At 30.2% G+C, this 16,766-nt stretch overlaps 1 protein-coding gene across 2 annotated transcripts; it reads right to left on the bottom strand.

The window, feature by feature from the left end:
* Positions 1-4,831: 4,831 nt before the first annotated feature.
* Positions 4,832-8,157, bottom strand: LOC108324520 (uncharacterized). Of its 2 annotated transcripts, none has more exons than XM_052871651.1 (4): positions 8,037-8,157; positions 7,329-7,649; positions 6,638-6,717; positions 4,832-6,526 (listed from the first exon to the last, which is right to left on the bottom strand). In XM_052871651.1, the coding sequence occupies exons 2-4, from the start codon at positions 7,643-7,645 to the stop codon at positions 6,513-6,515; spliced, it is 411 nt and encodes a 136-aa protein (XP_052727611.1). In that variant the 5' UTR covers positions 7,646-7,649; positions 8,037-8,157; the 3' UTR covers positions 4,832-6,512. The 2 variants fall into 2 exon arrangements, with proteins under 2 accessions (XP_052727611.1, XP_017412953.1); XM_017557464.2 differs by having other exon boundaries at positions 4,833-6,526; positions 6,647-6,717; positions 8,037-8,143.
* Between the last annotated feature and the right edge of the window lie 8,609 nt (positions 8,158-16,766).

Genomic DNA, 16,766 nt, shown 5'->3' with positions numbered 1-16,766 from the left:
TTTTAAACGCATTTATCAATGAACATTGGAGCAAAAATGTGTCAAAAGCTATCATGAAACGCACTTGAATGGGGACTAAATTAGGTCAAAGTTTTGAAGAGGAACTAATTCCAATTTTCGTTGAAAGTTAAGGGACCAAAAACATATTTAACATATTTAACCCTATCAAGTAAGAAATTTTTTATGCAGAGATATTATATTTTCAATTTTCTTAGAGTGTCACTTTTTATTGTAGATTTGAAATAATTTTAATCTTAAATTGTTGAATATGAAATGTATTACATCAAGTACTCTTTCTTACAAAAGGGTGTGTGTCACTCTTAACCTAATGTATATTTTCTGTGATTTTTTAATATTAATTATTTGAGTTATTTTGTCATAAGTTTTATGTATATTTATTATGAATTTGTAAGGCTTGATGGATTATAAGTTGATTATGAACATGTATGGTGTATGTTGTTGAAAAGAATTTCAAAAAGAAATTTTTTATAATGGTTTCAATTAAGAATGACAACAGTCAAATCGAAATAATGTTAACTCACTATCCCATCTATAACAAAATAATTCATCAAATATCATTTAAAAAATAATTCACAAATATTTAAAATTTTATTTAGGATAGATTTTAGATAACATTATATTAATATATATATATATATATATATATATATATATATATTAGAAATAAAGTTAAATGATAAATACATAATTATATTTTTAGTCGTGATATTTTAATTAATATATCAAAATTTAATAAATATTTTTAAAAATATAAAAAATGCTTTAATTTATTAAAAAAATATTTTAAACACAAAGAAATATGTTTTTATTAAACAAATTTATAATAAAAAATACACGTGAGTAAATTTTTTATAATTTTAATTACAAATTTTATGAAAAAACATTTAGAAAAAAAAATATAAAACTTTAATTACAATTTTTTAAATATTATAAAAATAAATATTTTTTATGAATTATTAAAATTAGTTTTTAATTATAAACTTTAACGTTAATATTTCATTTATAAATTCTCTTACTAACTTTGATTATATATATAAAAAAAATCATTTAACGTATTATCGATTCTTTTTACTAAAATAATAAAATAAAACAAAACGTAGATATTTTTGCACAAAAGAAATATATAGTTTTTTTTAAAATTAATGTAGAATTTTTTTTAATGGATGAATTATTATAGTTTTAATTTTACTTAGTTACAATATTTATGAAAACCAAATTGATTATACATTATGAAAAATTATGTTTTGAGGAATTTTATTGAACTTCAAATATATTATGAAAGCTAAAAAAACAATGATAAATTACTTGATGGTAAAATTGTTGTGTGGGAGATGATTTTAGACTAACTTTGGGTTATTGTCATAAAGGAATCAAGATGTGATGTATAGTCTAAGTGATTGATATTTTTTTTTTAATCATAGAAAACTTACAAAGTTGTACACCTTTGACACTCGACTTCCAAATTGCACAGAAAAATTATTTTGAGTTGCACCAAAAAATTGTAAATTCAAACATACCTTCAATTAAATGAAGACGGCAAAATTCAAAATGAATAGTTGTATAAAAGATTTTTAATACATTAAATATTCGGGTTAAATTGAAAATATGTTTACTTATAATATTTTTAATAAAACAAAGTTGCAAGTAAATGATTTTGACAATTATGTTATTTTAATTACTATAATTATAAGTAAAAACATTTATAACAAAATATCTATATTTGGTTTATTCAAAAAAGACAACTTCACATATATCTATTGACATGTATCTATGTTTTTGTGAATGATAATAAATAATAGTTAAAGTAAATCACTTATAGGGATGAACTTAAATTTATAATGCACACGTGATCAACTATATATAGTTATTTTTATAATAAAAACAAAAAATATAAATTATTTTATATCATGTGATTTTAATTGTTCCAGTTATTTTAAATTATAAATGTCAATAATAATTTGGAAAGGTGTGTATATAATCTATTTAATGATAATTTAAGTTGATTTTTATTAAAAATAAATTAAAAAAATAAAAATTGAGGTCATTTAATTTAACAATTATTTATTTATATACCAAATTTATTAATTTATTTAAAATTCAACATATTACTTTATATTAAATCATAGATAAATATATTTAAAAACAATTTATGTTGTTATAAACAAACTTATCATAATATTTTATTATTCATTATTTTAATTAGTATTATTATTCTAAATAAAATACATTTTATTATTTCTTATATAATAAAATATATTTTTATAAATATTAAAACATTTTAAAAAAAAATCTTGCGACTCACGGGTCAAAATACTAGTTTCATAAACATGTCACATCTTACAGATGTTGACATTTATCTTAATATACTTAAGGTAATTGTCATAAACTTTTTATAACTTGTGTCAAATTATAAATTGTAACACTTAACTAACTATTTTTAAAATTTTCATTAGATTTTTCCAATTTCAATCTCACATCTTATAATTCCAATATTCAACTACCCTCAATAGTTTGAAAATTTAAATGAACCAATAGAAAGTATTTTCCACCACTTACATTTTATTAGTTAATACCACGAACATGAAACATGATTTTGATACAATGAATAGGATAGTTCTCGATTATTTTTATCTGAATGCAACTTGTTTATGAAATTCAAGAAAAAAAGTTGTTAATAATGTTAAGAAATGAACTTTAAATCTAACTCAACCCCACAAAATCAACTTGTAAGGTGAGGTTTGTATCCACTTATATACTTTAAATTGATCTTATCTTTAGTCGATGTTAGACCTCCACTAACTCCCTTACTAACTCCCTTACGCCGAGTGAGACTAGACATTAATGAATCAAGGTTAAAAGAACAATTCTGATGTATTATTTCAAAAAGTAGTTATCATATATATATATATGGGGTTTGCTAACGCGCGTACGCCTGTTTAGCAATGTGTACCAGGTTTTAGTGGACAAAAATATCCTTATATATCATGGATTCTAAGTTTTAAGGTTTTTAATAATTTTTATTTTCAAAACTAAAAAAAAAATAAATCTCCAAACCCTTACTCACCTCTCTCATTCCTCACAACCCTTTCTTTTTAATCTCTCTCATTCCAACAGTTGTAGCCCCAACTGAAAAAAAAATCAGAAACACTCGCGGTTAAACAATTTCTTACAAAAAATGATTTTATAATGAGTTTTCATTTTATAATTTTTGTCTTATCTAATTTTATCTAATTTTCACAAGCATAATGACATATGAAGGAATTGGTAATTGGCCTGGAAAAAATAAAAAACACTCGCTGTTAAACAATTTCTTAAAAAAATGATTTTATAATGAGTTTTCATTTTATAATTTTTGTCTTATCTAATTTTATATAATTTTCACAAGCATACTGACATCCAAAGAAATTGGTAATTGGTGTGGAACAAATCAGAAACACTTGCAGTTAAACAATTTCTTAAATAAATGATTTTATAATGAATTTTCATTTTATAATTTTTGTCTTATCTAATTTTCACAAGTATAATGACATAGGAAAGAATTGGTAATTGGCCTAGAGGGTTTTTTTTAGAGATGATGATTCAACATCTGCAGATGATGAAATTAGAGAGGTTAGTCAAAATGATGAAATTGAAGAGATCTTGAATGAACTTTTGCTTGAAGACGAATATGTCAATGACTCAACTCTTTACAAAGACAAATTGTTTAACGACGAATGTTTCTGACTTTTTCACTTAGGGCTATAGTAGGGTGAGAGAAACGAAAAAGGAAGGGTCGAGAGGAATGAGAGAGGTGAGTAAAAGTTTGAGAGTTTCCTGTTTTTTTTAGTTTTGAGAATGAAATTATTAAAATACCATTAAGCTTAAAACTAAGAATCCATGATATATAAGGGTATTTTTGTCTACTAAAACTCGGTACACATTGCTAAAATATACCAACTGAAAAATAGATGTACGCGCGTTAGCAGACCCATATATATATATATAAAGATCCTATAATTCCTCATCTATTAAAGGAATGATCATCTATACAAATTATAATAATACCTAAATTATAGCTAACACAATGCCTGATTACCTAATATAATATATAATGTTCAATATTCACATAAATCTTTCTAATGAGATTTTAGTATAACATATTGTTAGGGGTTGTTTGACATAACATAGCTTGAAGATTAAAAATTTAAGAGATTGCGATGTATATAACAAGGACAAACATGAATGCAAGTGCACTCACTAAGGAATACAAGAAGGACAAGGGATTTTAGGAACATCGTAAAAATGATAAAAAAATAAGTAATATAGGAGGAAGTTGCATGAATAGTAAGGTATGTTCTTCTTACATTTTTATGACAAAAATTGTCTAAAGAGAATTACTTTTTGGGTGATTCTTCATTGCAACAAGAAAAATCAGAAAAACTTGTTGGAAGTCCCACGTCAACTACAGATAAGGCTAATTTATAATATATAAGTGAGGTGCAAACTTCACCTTACAAGTCGGTTTGTGAGGATGAGTTAGACCTTAAAACCCACTTTCTAATAAAACTAGTCTACATCTGCATGTCTATATATAAAATTATATGAAAGCTTACTTAACAAAGAATAGTGATATGCTTATTTAATTATTTGTCATGACAATATTGATCGATTTAGATATATATATTAATATTATTATCATTATATAAAAAGTTGGCGGATTAAGTCAAAATATCCTAGAGTATATGAAACTTAAAACAATTAATTAAAATAAGATGAAAAGACTCTTAGAAGCTATATATTTTCATAATTCTAACTTCTTTCATACCTCATCTTAATATTAATTTGGGAGAGATTGAGGATGGATGAAAAATCATGATGGACCAAAGTAGAAAATAAAAGTCTATGAAGGTACTGGAGGAAAAAAGATAATAATTGTAAATTAGAAAAATAAAAGAGAGCCTTTATCAGTTCGTAGACACCTGGGGTGAAGTCACTCATGACAGCTTAAATGCACCGAAACAAACGAATATGCATTACCCAATTGTTCTAAGAAATTTAAGCCTATTAGTATGTTTGGAAAATGTCATGGGTTGAACCACTTTTTTGAGTTATGAGTGGTTTATACATATGATATCAGTTTCAGTTCATACTTAAACTTTCTAATAAAGTTAATTTTTTTGGCAAAGTACAAAACATAGTTAAGAAATGTAACATTGTAGATTTTAGATGCCTCTTGAAAGTGATTCTTTAGGTCTTTTTCTTTAGTTAAGAAAATCCTTTAATCCTTTCATTATTTTGCATCATCTAATGTGCTCCAACAAGATAAGGAACCTTGAGAAAGTAATTGTTTATAAATCCTGTGCCACAAATAGTATTACTTCCTTAATCTGGTGCGTCTTTTTCCTAGATGAGGATACCAGAAAGGAAAAGCAGCCACTGCATTAATTCAGATAGATTGTCCAACACTTTGGATCCTTGCAATATGCTGGGGGAACTAGTTCATTAAAAGTGGGGTCCTATCTTAACATCTTCAAAGCATATAAACCAAAAGCTAGCTTAATGAAAGCCCAGAATATTTTATAACGGGGCACAGTGACAAACAAAGAACATATATATGCTTTTTAGTCAACCTCCACTTTCTAAAGTTGCTATTAAGTCAGTGAAGCCTACAGAAACATAATCAACCACTATCATGATTTGAAATTTAGAATTCCTTCCCTGTTTTAGTGCTCAGTTAGCAATCAAGACAGTACTCATGCCTAAGCTACAATTAATTAGTATAAATAATTATGTTTGGTCTGTTTGAAGTTTAGTTCAATCATGTATGCTTTTGTATGCTGCATTAGATTCTTGCATGTTTAATTATTTCCTTGCTCAGAACTTATACATGTTTGGAAGCTCTGAGAGCTATATCTTGAGCTCTTCATTTAGGTGGTAAACTCATTGATTTCCCTTAGTGTTGTAGAGTCTGGTGCTCATAGTGATTCATGACTTGGGTCTGATTTCTCAGTCTGATGTATGAATTATGAAAAGCATTCTTTGGACCGCCCCAACAGTGGCAACTGAACAAAGCAGATGTTCCCCACAAGCACACAATGTCTCACTCTCGCCTTTCCACTCTCTTTCACACACACACTGTTTGTGAAAAATACTGACAAAAGTATCCATGAACACTTGCATTTGAATTGGTGAAGATAACAAGGGAAAGTTTGGCGAGGAAGGGTTAATATTAGGTCCTAAAGCTTAATTATGTCAGTAACGAGTATGGAAAATAAAGTGTATGGATTTCATAACCTTCTTGTCAGTACATATCTAGCAAGAAACAATGACAGCCGGATACCATATTCCTTCCTAATGAAAAAACATTGCTATGATTCTAACAGAGGTCTTCATCCATGATTTATCTAGAACTTGACTTGACATAGGGAAAACAAGATAGAGTATTGTTAGGATAAGAAAGACGCCAAGGGAAAAATCAATTATATTGCAGGTCTTGTGTGAAGTTTCTTCTTTCAATCTGCACCACCTGAAAGAAAAGTAAAAAAAATGTCATTAGGCTTTAGGTTTAATAGTATGTTTTAGAAACATCTTGACCATATTTTTCAAAAAGAACAGATGAAACCTCAGAACACTAAACTGTTCTCACCAAAATCCCTTGGCATTTTGCATTTATAGCATTCTGTCCTGCTGGCATAGTTGTGCACTCCACATCCATGTCTGTTATATTAGAAAAAGAAAAAATAAAGATGAAATACTTTGAATGAGAAAGATATCTTTTAGGACAAAATTATTTCTATCATATTTCATATTTTGTTTGATGAATGCAACGAAATAACACTGGCCACCATCCGTACTGTAATGATCGTGTCACTCTACATGCCTATGTGCAACGTTGAGTATGATTCTCTCTTTCTTTGGGAGAAAGAAAAAGAGACCGTACCTTCGATACAATGCAGCTAGTGTGTACATCAGTCACATGTTATTAAATTACATTGTTCTGATTTTATGATAGTTGGATGGATCGTCCAACTCAACCTAAGTAAAATGAAGTTAAAAAGTCTATCATAGATTATTGGTGCATTTAAGTAATTGTACCTACCAACCAACTTGAAATACATTAATACACGCACCAATGATCGTATTAATAGGGTTAACCCCATTTTTATTTGGACTAGTTGGACATGTAGGTGGCATGTAGTTAGTGTTTGTAGATGCAATTAAATGCAGGCTCTTTACTGAACTGAAACAGCTGAAAATACGATGACAATGTGGAACAAAATAGAGACACTATTCCGAATACTGAAAATATGAGGATAATGTGAAAAGACCTTGGGCAAAGCCAGTCTCCACTCTTCCATCCTGGGGGGAAAGTGTCAGATCCATACCCTCCAGAGTTGTTGGCATATCCTGAAGGATAATCATCTTTCATTGCACCACATCTGTAGCAGTTTGATCGACTGGCATAGTTGTGACCTCCACAGTTGCAGAACCAGTCCCCTGCCAAAGCTTCAGTCCTGTTGTATCTGTAGGTTGAAGGGTCAGGTCCTCCATACTTGGGGTATCCACAACTCTGGCATGCTTCCCTCTTCTTGAAATTTATGTGCTGGCAAACACCACACATCCAATCTCCTCCAGACCAGCTCATTTTCCTGATCAATATGTTCAATTGAACTCGTAAACAATAATTATTTGTTCCATCATTCAGTGTAACCAGATAATAAGGGCTGTGTATGCATGCAGCCTCCACACAGTCCTTGTTTTATGCATTGTGAGTTATGACCCTAACTACTATAAAAGGCATGCAATTTTTTATCCACATATAGGTTAATTTGCATTAGAAAGTACTGTGTTAGTGATAGAATACTCTGTCAAGATAGCATAACAATCTTGTCAATTTTTATGCTCTACTCAATCTATTCATAGGAGTTGAACCATAAGGTTCCACAGCACTGCATAACAAAGAAACTAACACATAACATCCGCGTGTAAGAAATGATTTAAAATGCGAATGACAAGCATAGAAGCAAGAAATTTACCCTTGAAGAAGAATTATGTGAATAATTGAAGTATGAGGCGAGAAGTGAGTTGTTATTGGTATAGTAAAGGTTTTAGGATAGGTTGAGAGTAAAGATGGTGAGTGTGTTGGTTGTGTTGTGAAGCTTTATATACTGGTTGTAAGAGCTATTGAGTGGGACATAAATGCCAGTTCTGGTTCCCTGGTAATGGATTTCTTGACAAGGGATTCTAAATGAAAGAATTTACTGGAAGATGTGATAAAAATGCGTACAGCCTTGGCTTGTTATTCTTAGAAACTGTGGGAAAGATGGGTAATAATCAGTAATAATAATAACAATGTTTAAATATGTTTTAATTTAACTTATCGAACTTTAATTAATTTTTTTTTTCTTCAACTTAAAAATTGAACTAATATAATTTTTTTAATCTAATAACATTAACTTATTTTTTTTTTGTAAGTTAAATTGAGTTAAACTGTGTTTCATATTTATGTTTAAATTAGAATAAGTTAAATGGTAAACTAAAAAATATGATTATATTGAATCTAATAATTAATCTGAAACATCATTTAACACCTAAAATATAGTTGCGGTTCTTAGATTTCAATGGCTATATTGAACCAATTTTAAAGTAGGAAAGAAAACAAATTTCAATTTATAGTCTAAGATTAAGAATTAAAAACTTATTTTAGCCTAGTAACAATAAGAACAGTATATACATTCGCATTTGCATACACGTTTATTTTTTGTATCTAGTCTTTTTGGCCCATCTTTACGTGATTCCTATGAATTATTGAGAGGAACATATCCAAGGGATGTAAGACTATATGGGGTAGTTGTTATGTGGTAGGCTGCAAATCTCCTACAGAATCCCATATCTCTTTAACCCCACCTACGGCTTAACAGTCAGATGAACTCATCCCACCGAATAGCCATCGGATCCATGCATTCTAAGTAAGCCTTCAGTGGGTAGGCTTATGCAGTGGTGTGCTGTGCTGTGCAGTTAAAGGGGGAGTAGTGATAGTGAAATTATTATTATTATGGAGAATTTATTCCAACCTCATGCACATCCATTTCCATCTTCTTTCCTTTCTCTCAATTCCTTTAGGACAATAATTGAAATGCCATTCCAAGATTCACATCCATTGTTAACACTTTCTTTTCCTTCTTTTACATACCACTCTACTAAACACATGTTATTCATCTCACAGTCAAATTCTTCATTTTTATACACTTTAAACCTCCTCATCTTTCTTCTTTTCATTTATATACTCTCTATTTACAATTCTTGCCATAAAATTCACATACAAAAACTCAATCTCTTTATATATTTAAATATTCGACAAGATATTGGAGTCATACAAAAATTCTCCAACCAAACAGCCGCTGTTTCCTTTTGTTTTTTTAAGTGTAAAGAAAAGTGATAAGAAAGAAAAATTTTGTGGAAAAATATGCAGCGGGTCGACGCCGGGAAAATTTGACAGGTGAACCTACTCATGTAGGTTTCAAAAAAGTGCTACAGCGGAATCAAAGTCTTTGGACTTCCAAACTATTATATATACATACACAAGTGGTACAAGTGGATCATACAGTAATTATCACTGTTTTTTTTATCATTTTCTCTTGTTCCAATTCAACTGAAAGATGGGCTGAAGCATCATCATCCTTTTCCTCGTGCCATAGCTACACTGTTAGTTATTCATGTAATAGGTTGGCCTACACATAAAATAAATATCCTTTTTAGTCTTTATCATAAAACGTTTATTTTTTCCACAAAATATTATGTCAGAATCAACAAAATATCAAATCTCAATTACCTCATTGTCTATACTTGACATTGTTTTGCCCAGTAATATATCTATTTAAGTCCTATTCATAGAATGACATATATGTTGCCATGTGACTGTCACGTGATCTTTGATGTGGTATATATTACTGATGTGACATGTTGAATAAGTTGCAAAAAGTGTAACAAAAAACAATATATATATATATATATATATATATTTTACATGTATTAAAAATATCAATTTTTAATAATAAAAGTTACATATTTTTCCTCATAGATAGTTGGTTGGCTGGAAATTGTTTTATAATATATTATTTCTAAATGTAATTTGTATAAAAATAGGATCTCTATGTATTTTTTTTACTTTTGTTACACATTCGATCTATACTACTAGTTTCTAAGGGTAAAGTTTATGATTTTTTTTTTGTTTTGGACGTAGGATTTATTTAAATACAATATTATAATCTTTTTTTTTTTTTGACGATGATCATAAGATTATTACATACTTTAAAGTTTAAAGGAGTGAGGAATAACTATATAAAAAATCTCATTAAAGTACTTTAACATTACATGACTGTAAGAAAGATTTTTAAAGTACTCCTGGTATAGTAGAATTAATCCAAGGATATATTTGTTAAAGACAATATTAATAAGGTTGCTCCTAGTAATCCTGATTTAACAACTTGTGATGCAGCAACAATGGTTCCTAAACTTTGAGAGAAGATGATATTTTTCTTTAACTAATTTAGTATTTTAAAATTATATATATATATATATATATATACATCATGTACACAAACAAGTAATTAGTGGCAAATTTAGAAAATGATTATAAGAAAAATTTGTTTAGTTTAAAACTTGTCTACTTGTATCACCCAAGATTTATTTCGAAATCTTGGATTTTAATTATTGAATATCGTAAAGAAGCAGTTATTTTTTGGAAGATGGCGTGGGTTTGCTGACATGGCTGAAATGGATGGAATCCAGCGTGGGCTGAATGCTGGGTTGTTGGCCCAGGTTCGATAAGGAGGAATCGTAATCACTAATTTTCTGCAGACAAGATGAATATTCTGCATGTATTGACATCAAATAAAACCTTAGACTCAAAGTTCATACCCCCACTATCTACCTTTTCTCTCTATTCTATTCAATAATACTTAGAGAATCCACAACCCAATCACACTACCTCTAAAATATAGCCGTTGCTTTTCGAATTTTAACCATATCACAAATTTAGCATAATCAAGGTCCTTACGCCAATCTAAACCCAAAAATACTCATCTCTATGTTTACCACAGAATAAGCTACATGGCATCTTAAACAATTTTACAAAGTCACGTCAAGTTTACATAAATAAAAAAATTAAGTGTGTTTTTATTCTTCAATTTTAATTTTAACATAAAATTAAAATTTGTTCACGTTCAAAATTTTAATATATATTGATCTTCAAACTTTGAAAAATGAATGAATATAGTTTAATGTCTACTTACACAAAATTGGAATTCGTTTTGATACAAAACATTGATACATTTTAGTTTTTAAATTTTAAAAATGAATTAATATAATGTTTTTAACTTAATTACATTCATTTTTTTGACGTGTCAAACACATTTTATATTAACATTTAAATTATTTATATCATTTAAAAATATTTTTTTATATAATTGAGTTAAAATAACTATATTAATTACTTTTTAAAGTTAGAAATTAAAATATATGAAAGTTTTAGACCAAAATAAATTTTAATTTTGCATCAAAATTCAGATATTAAAACATAGTTAATTTTTAAAAAACTCATAAAATATTACGTAATATATTCATTATTTTTTAAAGTTAAAAATTAAAATATATTAAAGTTTTAGAGTAAAACAAATTCTAATTTTACATCCAAATTCAGATAATAAAAACATTAATCTTAAAAAAACTCATATAAAATGTTACGTATAAATATATGCGGTATTATGAAAATCCACAACATATATTATACAGATAGATGGTGAATGGCTAGAAGAAGAAAAAAAATCATAATTTGTTTCTTAAAATAAATATATAAGATTACAAAAATCATAAAAGTGCATGAACAGGTAAAATTTCATAGTTTAAATAAAGAAAATGACGCTGGAAATTGAATTTTTCATTCAATTTTGAAAATTAAACTTTGAATCTCTGCTTTCCATTGTCATTAAATTTAAGGGTGAATCTTCATAACGTAATCAAGTGTTACTTATTTAATCCTTTGATTTGGTTTCAGTTCTTCCATAGTAATTAACTAATTCCATGGTTTTGAAAGAGAACAAAAGAATTAAAACAGAAGATAAACTCACCCAATCGATTTCATCCGTTCGTACATGTAATGCATTATCAAATGGATGGTCTTATATAAAATTCAAAATATGATAAAGTCACATGTCTAAATATATAGTATATGTTGTTTATGCTTTAAAAAAAGTATTGTTTATATCACTTTTATGACCCATTCCGAATTGAATCAAGGACCCTATCTTTAAATGGAATGCCGTGCGTTAATTTATTTAATTGATACATAGAATAACTAAAGTTAATTAAAAATTGAAAAGGTATGTTAGTCTATCAAATTTAAAAAATTGTGAAGTGACGCAATTAGCATTTAAGATGTATCTACTTCTAAAAATTACGACACAATTTCCACATGCAAGATAGAAAAGTAAGAAAGATTGTAATATTTTTAATGAGTAGTTTGTATTCTCCATTTGTAAGAGATGCAAGCAATGGTCCAAACTCTTTACTAAAACTTTTTTTGGTTCTCCTCCACTCCATCCTCAGCTCACTGTCCTCGTCTCTAACCCTTTTTTGTTGCTCATGTACCAATAAGCCAATGCCTTCACCATCAAAATAATTATATAATTTAATGTTGTTTTTGTTACATGTTTTCTCTTCAATAGGTACTACAGAACAAGTTTTGTTTTGAAGGCACATGAATTATCAGATCTATCAATCATTTCCATGGTTTTTCCTTGTGTTACATTACATCCAAAGCTAGAGCATTTTCCAACAAGAATATCAAGGGCGCGTCACCGACTAGGGTACCGAATTCCACGTTATCCTTATTGAGACTTGTACCGAATTCTGAGTTTAGTTTCTAATTTGAAAATCTTAGACGGGGAGGAAGTTATGTTTACAGGTTAACATTTATTGTATCTAACTACTTTCTTTGATTAAGAAAACTTTTCTTTTTCTATATGGGATTTTTTTTAATTAATTGGATAGGAGTGTGAATATAAATAATATCTAATTTTTTTAATTTAAGTGTGAGGATGATGATAAAAATATATTTTCCAGTTTCATTTTCTTTTCTTTATATGTTTTTATTGGGAGGTATTTATGTTAAGTATATATTCTATGATCGTTCGGTCAGTCATATATAGGACGATTAGTTGTTATGGAGACATACAAACAAATCACTATTAAGATCACATGGTTGAGGAGTTAGACTAATCAATCAATGGTCAAGACGATTAACGTTAATACTGAATAACTTAAAAGATAAAGTGTGATTACCAACAATTCGACTATAAATTAATCAAAAGTCCACTCCAAAATTTATAAATATAGGTTTGAGGTAAGGAGATAAGTAATATGCATTTATTGCACCATTAATATCTGAACTATCAAACGTTGAGTTGATTTTGTCATTAGAGTGTCTTTAGCCAATATTCTCCTAACTTTTAGAACGAACGAAAGGACTTGGACTTGAAGACAACATTTATACCCTTAGATAACCTACTGAACATTGGATCGTTGACCTCGACCCTACACTCCGAAACAATAGCCATAATCATAGGATTATGTATGGCTACACTAGCACTAGCACTAGTACAGTAAAGAGAAACGACATCGGTTATTTTTGCCTTTCCGCAGCGGTTCTGCAACTCAGGTATATACAGGCGAGACAAAAAGTGGTAGGCTTTTTGCCTCGGTTCTGAACTGAGGAAAAAAGATGTATGCTTTTGCCTCGGTTCAAATGCAACCGAGGCAGTAGAGAGTGTTTCGCCAAACTTTTGGCCTCAGTTGTTGGTAAACCGAGGTAGTAGAGGAGGGTTTTATGCCTCGTTTTAGAGTTCAACCGAGGCAATAAGTGGTTTTTTTTTTCAATGGGTCATATTCCTCCATTCCTCCAAGAGCATACATATTTTCAATAGGTAAAAATTGAAATGAAGTTTATGTAATATTTAACGACTTCAAAACATACTCAAAGATCGATTGCTTTAATAAATTATAAAACTCAACCCAGCTAGATGTCGACCACTTCAAATGCGTGGTGCAAGACCCTTTTGCAAAATTCTCACACAGCTTGGTCTTGAAGTTGCTTCCAGGTGGAGCAGGGGCACCAGGAACACCCAGGGTGGATTTGGGAGGGGCAAACATTGAAACAGTCAAAAGTAAATCTTTTACCATATTACTTGTCTCCTTTATCTATTCGAATGTTCCCTCAAGTTCAATGTTTCTAAGGTTTGGATCAGTTTCATGCTCTCAGATTGAAAGTTTTTCTCCTGTTTGACGACGGATTGAAAGTCTTGGATTGAAACATACCAACAATTCCATGGGAGAGACTCGAGCTTGGATTCCGAAAGCTTGGAGCAGCGAAGCTGAGCAAGAGTCCCCGACTCAAGTACTTGTTCCCAGAGCTCCGTGACTGCCTCCTTGCCTTAACCCTCCGAGTCTTCTCCTTCGGCGACACCTTACCCATTCTCTCGTTCCCCACATTCAACCCAGCCTGAAAAAAAAAGAAAAAAAAATTGAAAAACAAAAATCAAGAAGAAGAAGAAGAGAGAAAGAGAAAGGTTGGTACATGGTGGTGAGGTGAAAGGTGAAAATAGAAGGCGGAACATAGAGGGAAAGAAAGGAATGGGGCCGCTAGGGTTTTTATTCTACTTTCACAAAGGCATCACCTGCACCTGTCTCCTTAATCTTCATGCTCTTTCTCCAATCTTGCCCTTTCTCTGCCAAAACCTGCTCCATTGGCCTAGGTTCTCCGAACGACAAAGACCGAGTTGCCCTTCTCCTTGATCCAGTCATTTGAATCTCTTGGTAATCCACGGTCTCTGTTGCCTCATCAGTCTCGTCCTTGGCTTCCGCTTCTCCCGCCTAGTATTCTTCTTCCTGTTCTCCACCAGCCTCTACACTGTTGAACACGACGACGGCGGTGAGCATTGCGAGTCGTGTGGTGGTCGGGCGGCACGAGATCTGAGTCCGGCCGTGGCTGCACCCGGATCCCTTGGAGGTGATGAAGGCGCACCGCATATATACATCGAGATCGGGAGCGCAAACCTGAATCTGAAGAAGTTTGAAGGCGGAGCGAGCCACGTAACTTAGTCGTTGAGCCTCCTTGTAGAAAAAATATGCAGTTCCACCCACACCCATCTCCTGGTGGTGGTTGTTGTGTTCTGGCTGCAGACGGAAACACATTAAGGTTGGAGCACAGAGAAGAAAGATAAACAAGAAAAAGAAAAGGGAAATGGGAGATGGAAGAGGAACGCCGCGAGAAAATATGAAGGACCAACGACCTCGGTTCCTAGGCCAACCGATGTCTTAGGTCTGACTGGTGCAAGTCTTTCTACCTCGGGTGCCTTGTTAATCGAGGTCATATCTCTTTTGTGCTTTGGGTGAGAGGGAACCGATGTCTATAAGTTCAGTTTAATTACGACAATGTCATCGCATTTTGATAGCCTTCGGTTTTCCATAAATCCAAGTCTATTGGGCGAGTTAAAAAGTGTATTTTTTACTAGTGTAGTACAAAAATCGCATACAACGTCGAATATTTTGGGCTTTTAACTGCGAATTCGCGAACGACGTCATATTAGGAGACACTAAATTAACGTCGAATTTTGTCAATATACTATATTAATCAATTTTTTTTTATTTTTTTTAATTAATTGTGATCCTTTTTTACATAGCTCTACAAGACTTGAAAAACATAAAAATAACAAATTTCAGTTTTTGGTATTTTATAAAGCAAAAACTATGAATTTAGTATCAACAACAAACAACAATAACCAACAACAAACAAGTTCAATCAAACAATAACAACAAACAAGTTCAACCAAACAACAACAAACAAGTTCAACAAATAATTTTTTCAAAGCGAAAATGAAAACTAACCTTCAAAAGGTGGGTTCGTAGGAATAAAATGTCGTCATCGATGACAAAGAAATCAGAATGCGCCTATGAAGAACAAAAACACGAAATCGGTCAAAACAAACGAAAATCATACATAAAATGCATTTGTATCAAATGAAAAAAAGATTACATGTGATGGTCGTCAAACTTCGTTCGAGAAAAGTTTGAGAAGAGAAAGGGTGTTGCGTGCTAAGATAAAGTGAATGAATTTTCAATCTCCCGCTCAAATTTGTATTGAATTCACTAACATTTTGTCGTCCAACGCTGGGGCATTCGACGTTTTATATCCTTTTACGTCGAATTACAATTCTAAACGACGTTTAATAATTACATTTATTTATAAAAATGCCACCGGTCATGTTTAACGTTAGCTATTCAGTGATTGGACGTTAAACGCGTGACGTTATACATTGTTTTTGTACTAGTGCTAACATTTGTTATATATGTATATTATTACTATCATATTAATATATTATTATCTTATCTTCAATATATTTCTCTCATGGTACCAGAGTCATAGGTTAAAGGTTATCCTAGTGAAGTTTGTTATTTGTTGGGTCTATTGTTTCACCAATTATCAGATCATCCATTTGAAACATATATGTCTTGAGTTGAAAGTCTCACATCGATTAGAGATAAAATTAATTTATAATATATAATATATAAATAGATGCAAACTCCACTTTTTAACAATTTAAAATATTTATGTTAAGTTTTTTTTAACTTCTTTATAAGGTGTAAATTTAATTCTTTTTACATTATTAGCATCTCGTTGTTATTTAAATAATATGATTTGATATTGATAT

Source organism: Vigna angularis, chromosome 1 (genome assembly GCF_016808095.1).
Source record: "Vigna angularis cultivar LongXiaoDou No.4 chromosome 1, ASM1680809v1, whole genome shotgun sequence".
Lineage (NCBI taxonomy): Eukaryota > Viridiplantae > Streptophyta > Magnoliopsida > Fabales > Fabaceae > Vigna > Vigna angularis.
This window is presented reverse-complemented; position numbering and strand designations above follow the sequence as displayed.

What these genes read in the sequence shown, in the direction of transcription:
- LOC108324520 (XM_052871651.1), bottom strand. Translation starts at nt 7,645, where the DNA reads ATGAGCTGGTCTGGAGGAGATTGGATGTGTGGTGTTTGCCAGCACATA. An exon ending in GGAGACTGGCTTTGCCCAAG is followed by an intron (nt 6,718 to 7,328) that starts GTCTTTTCACAT and finishes CTAATATAACAG; the next exon opens with ACATGGATGTGGAGTGCACA.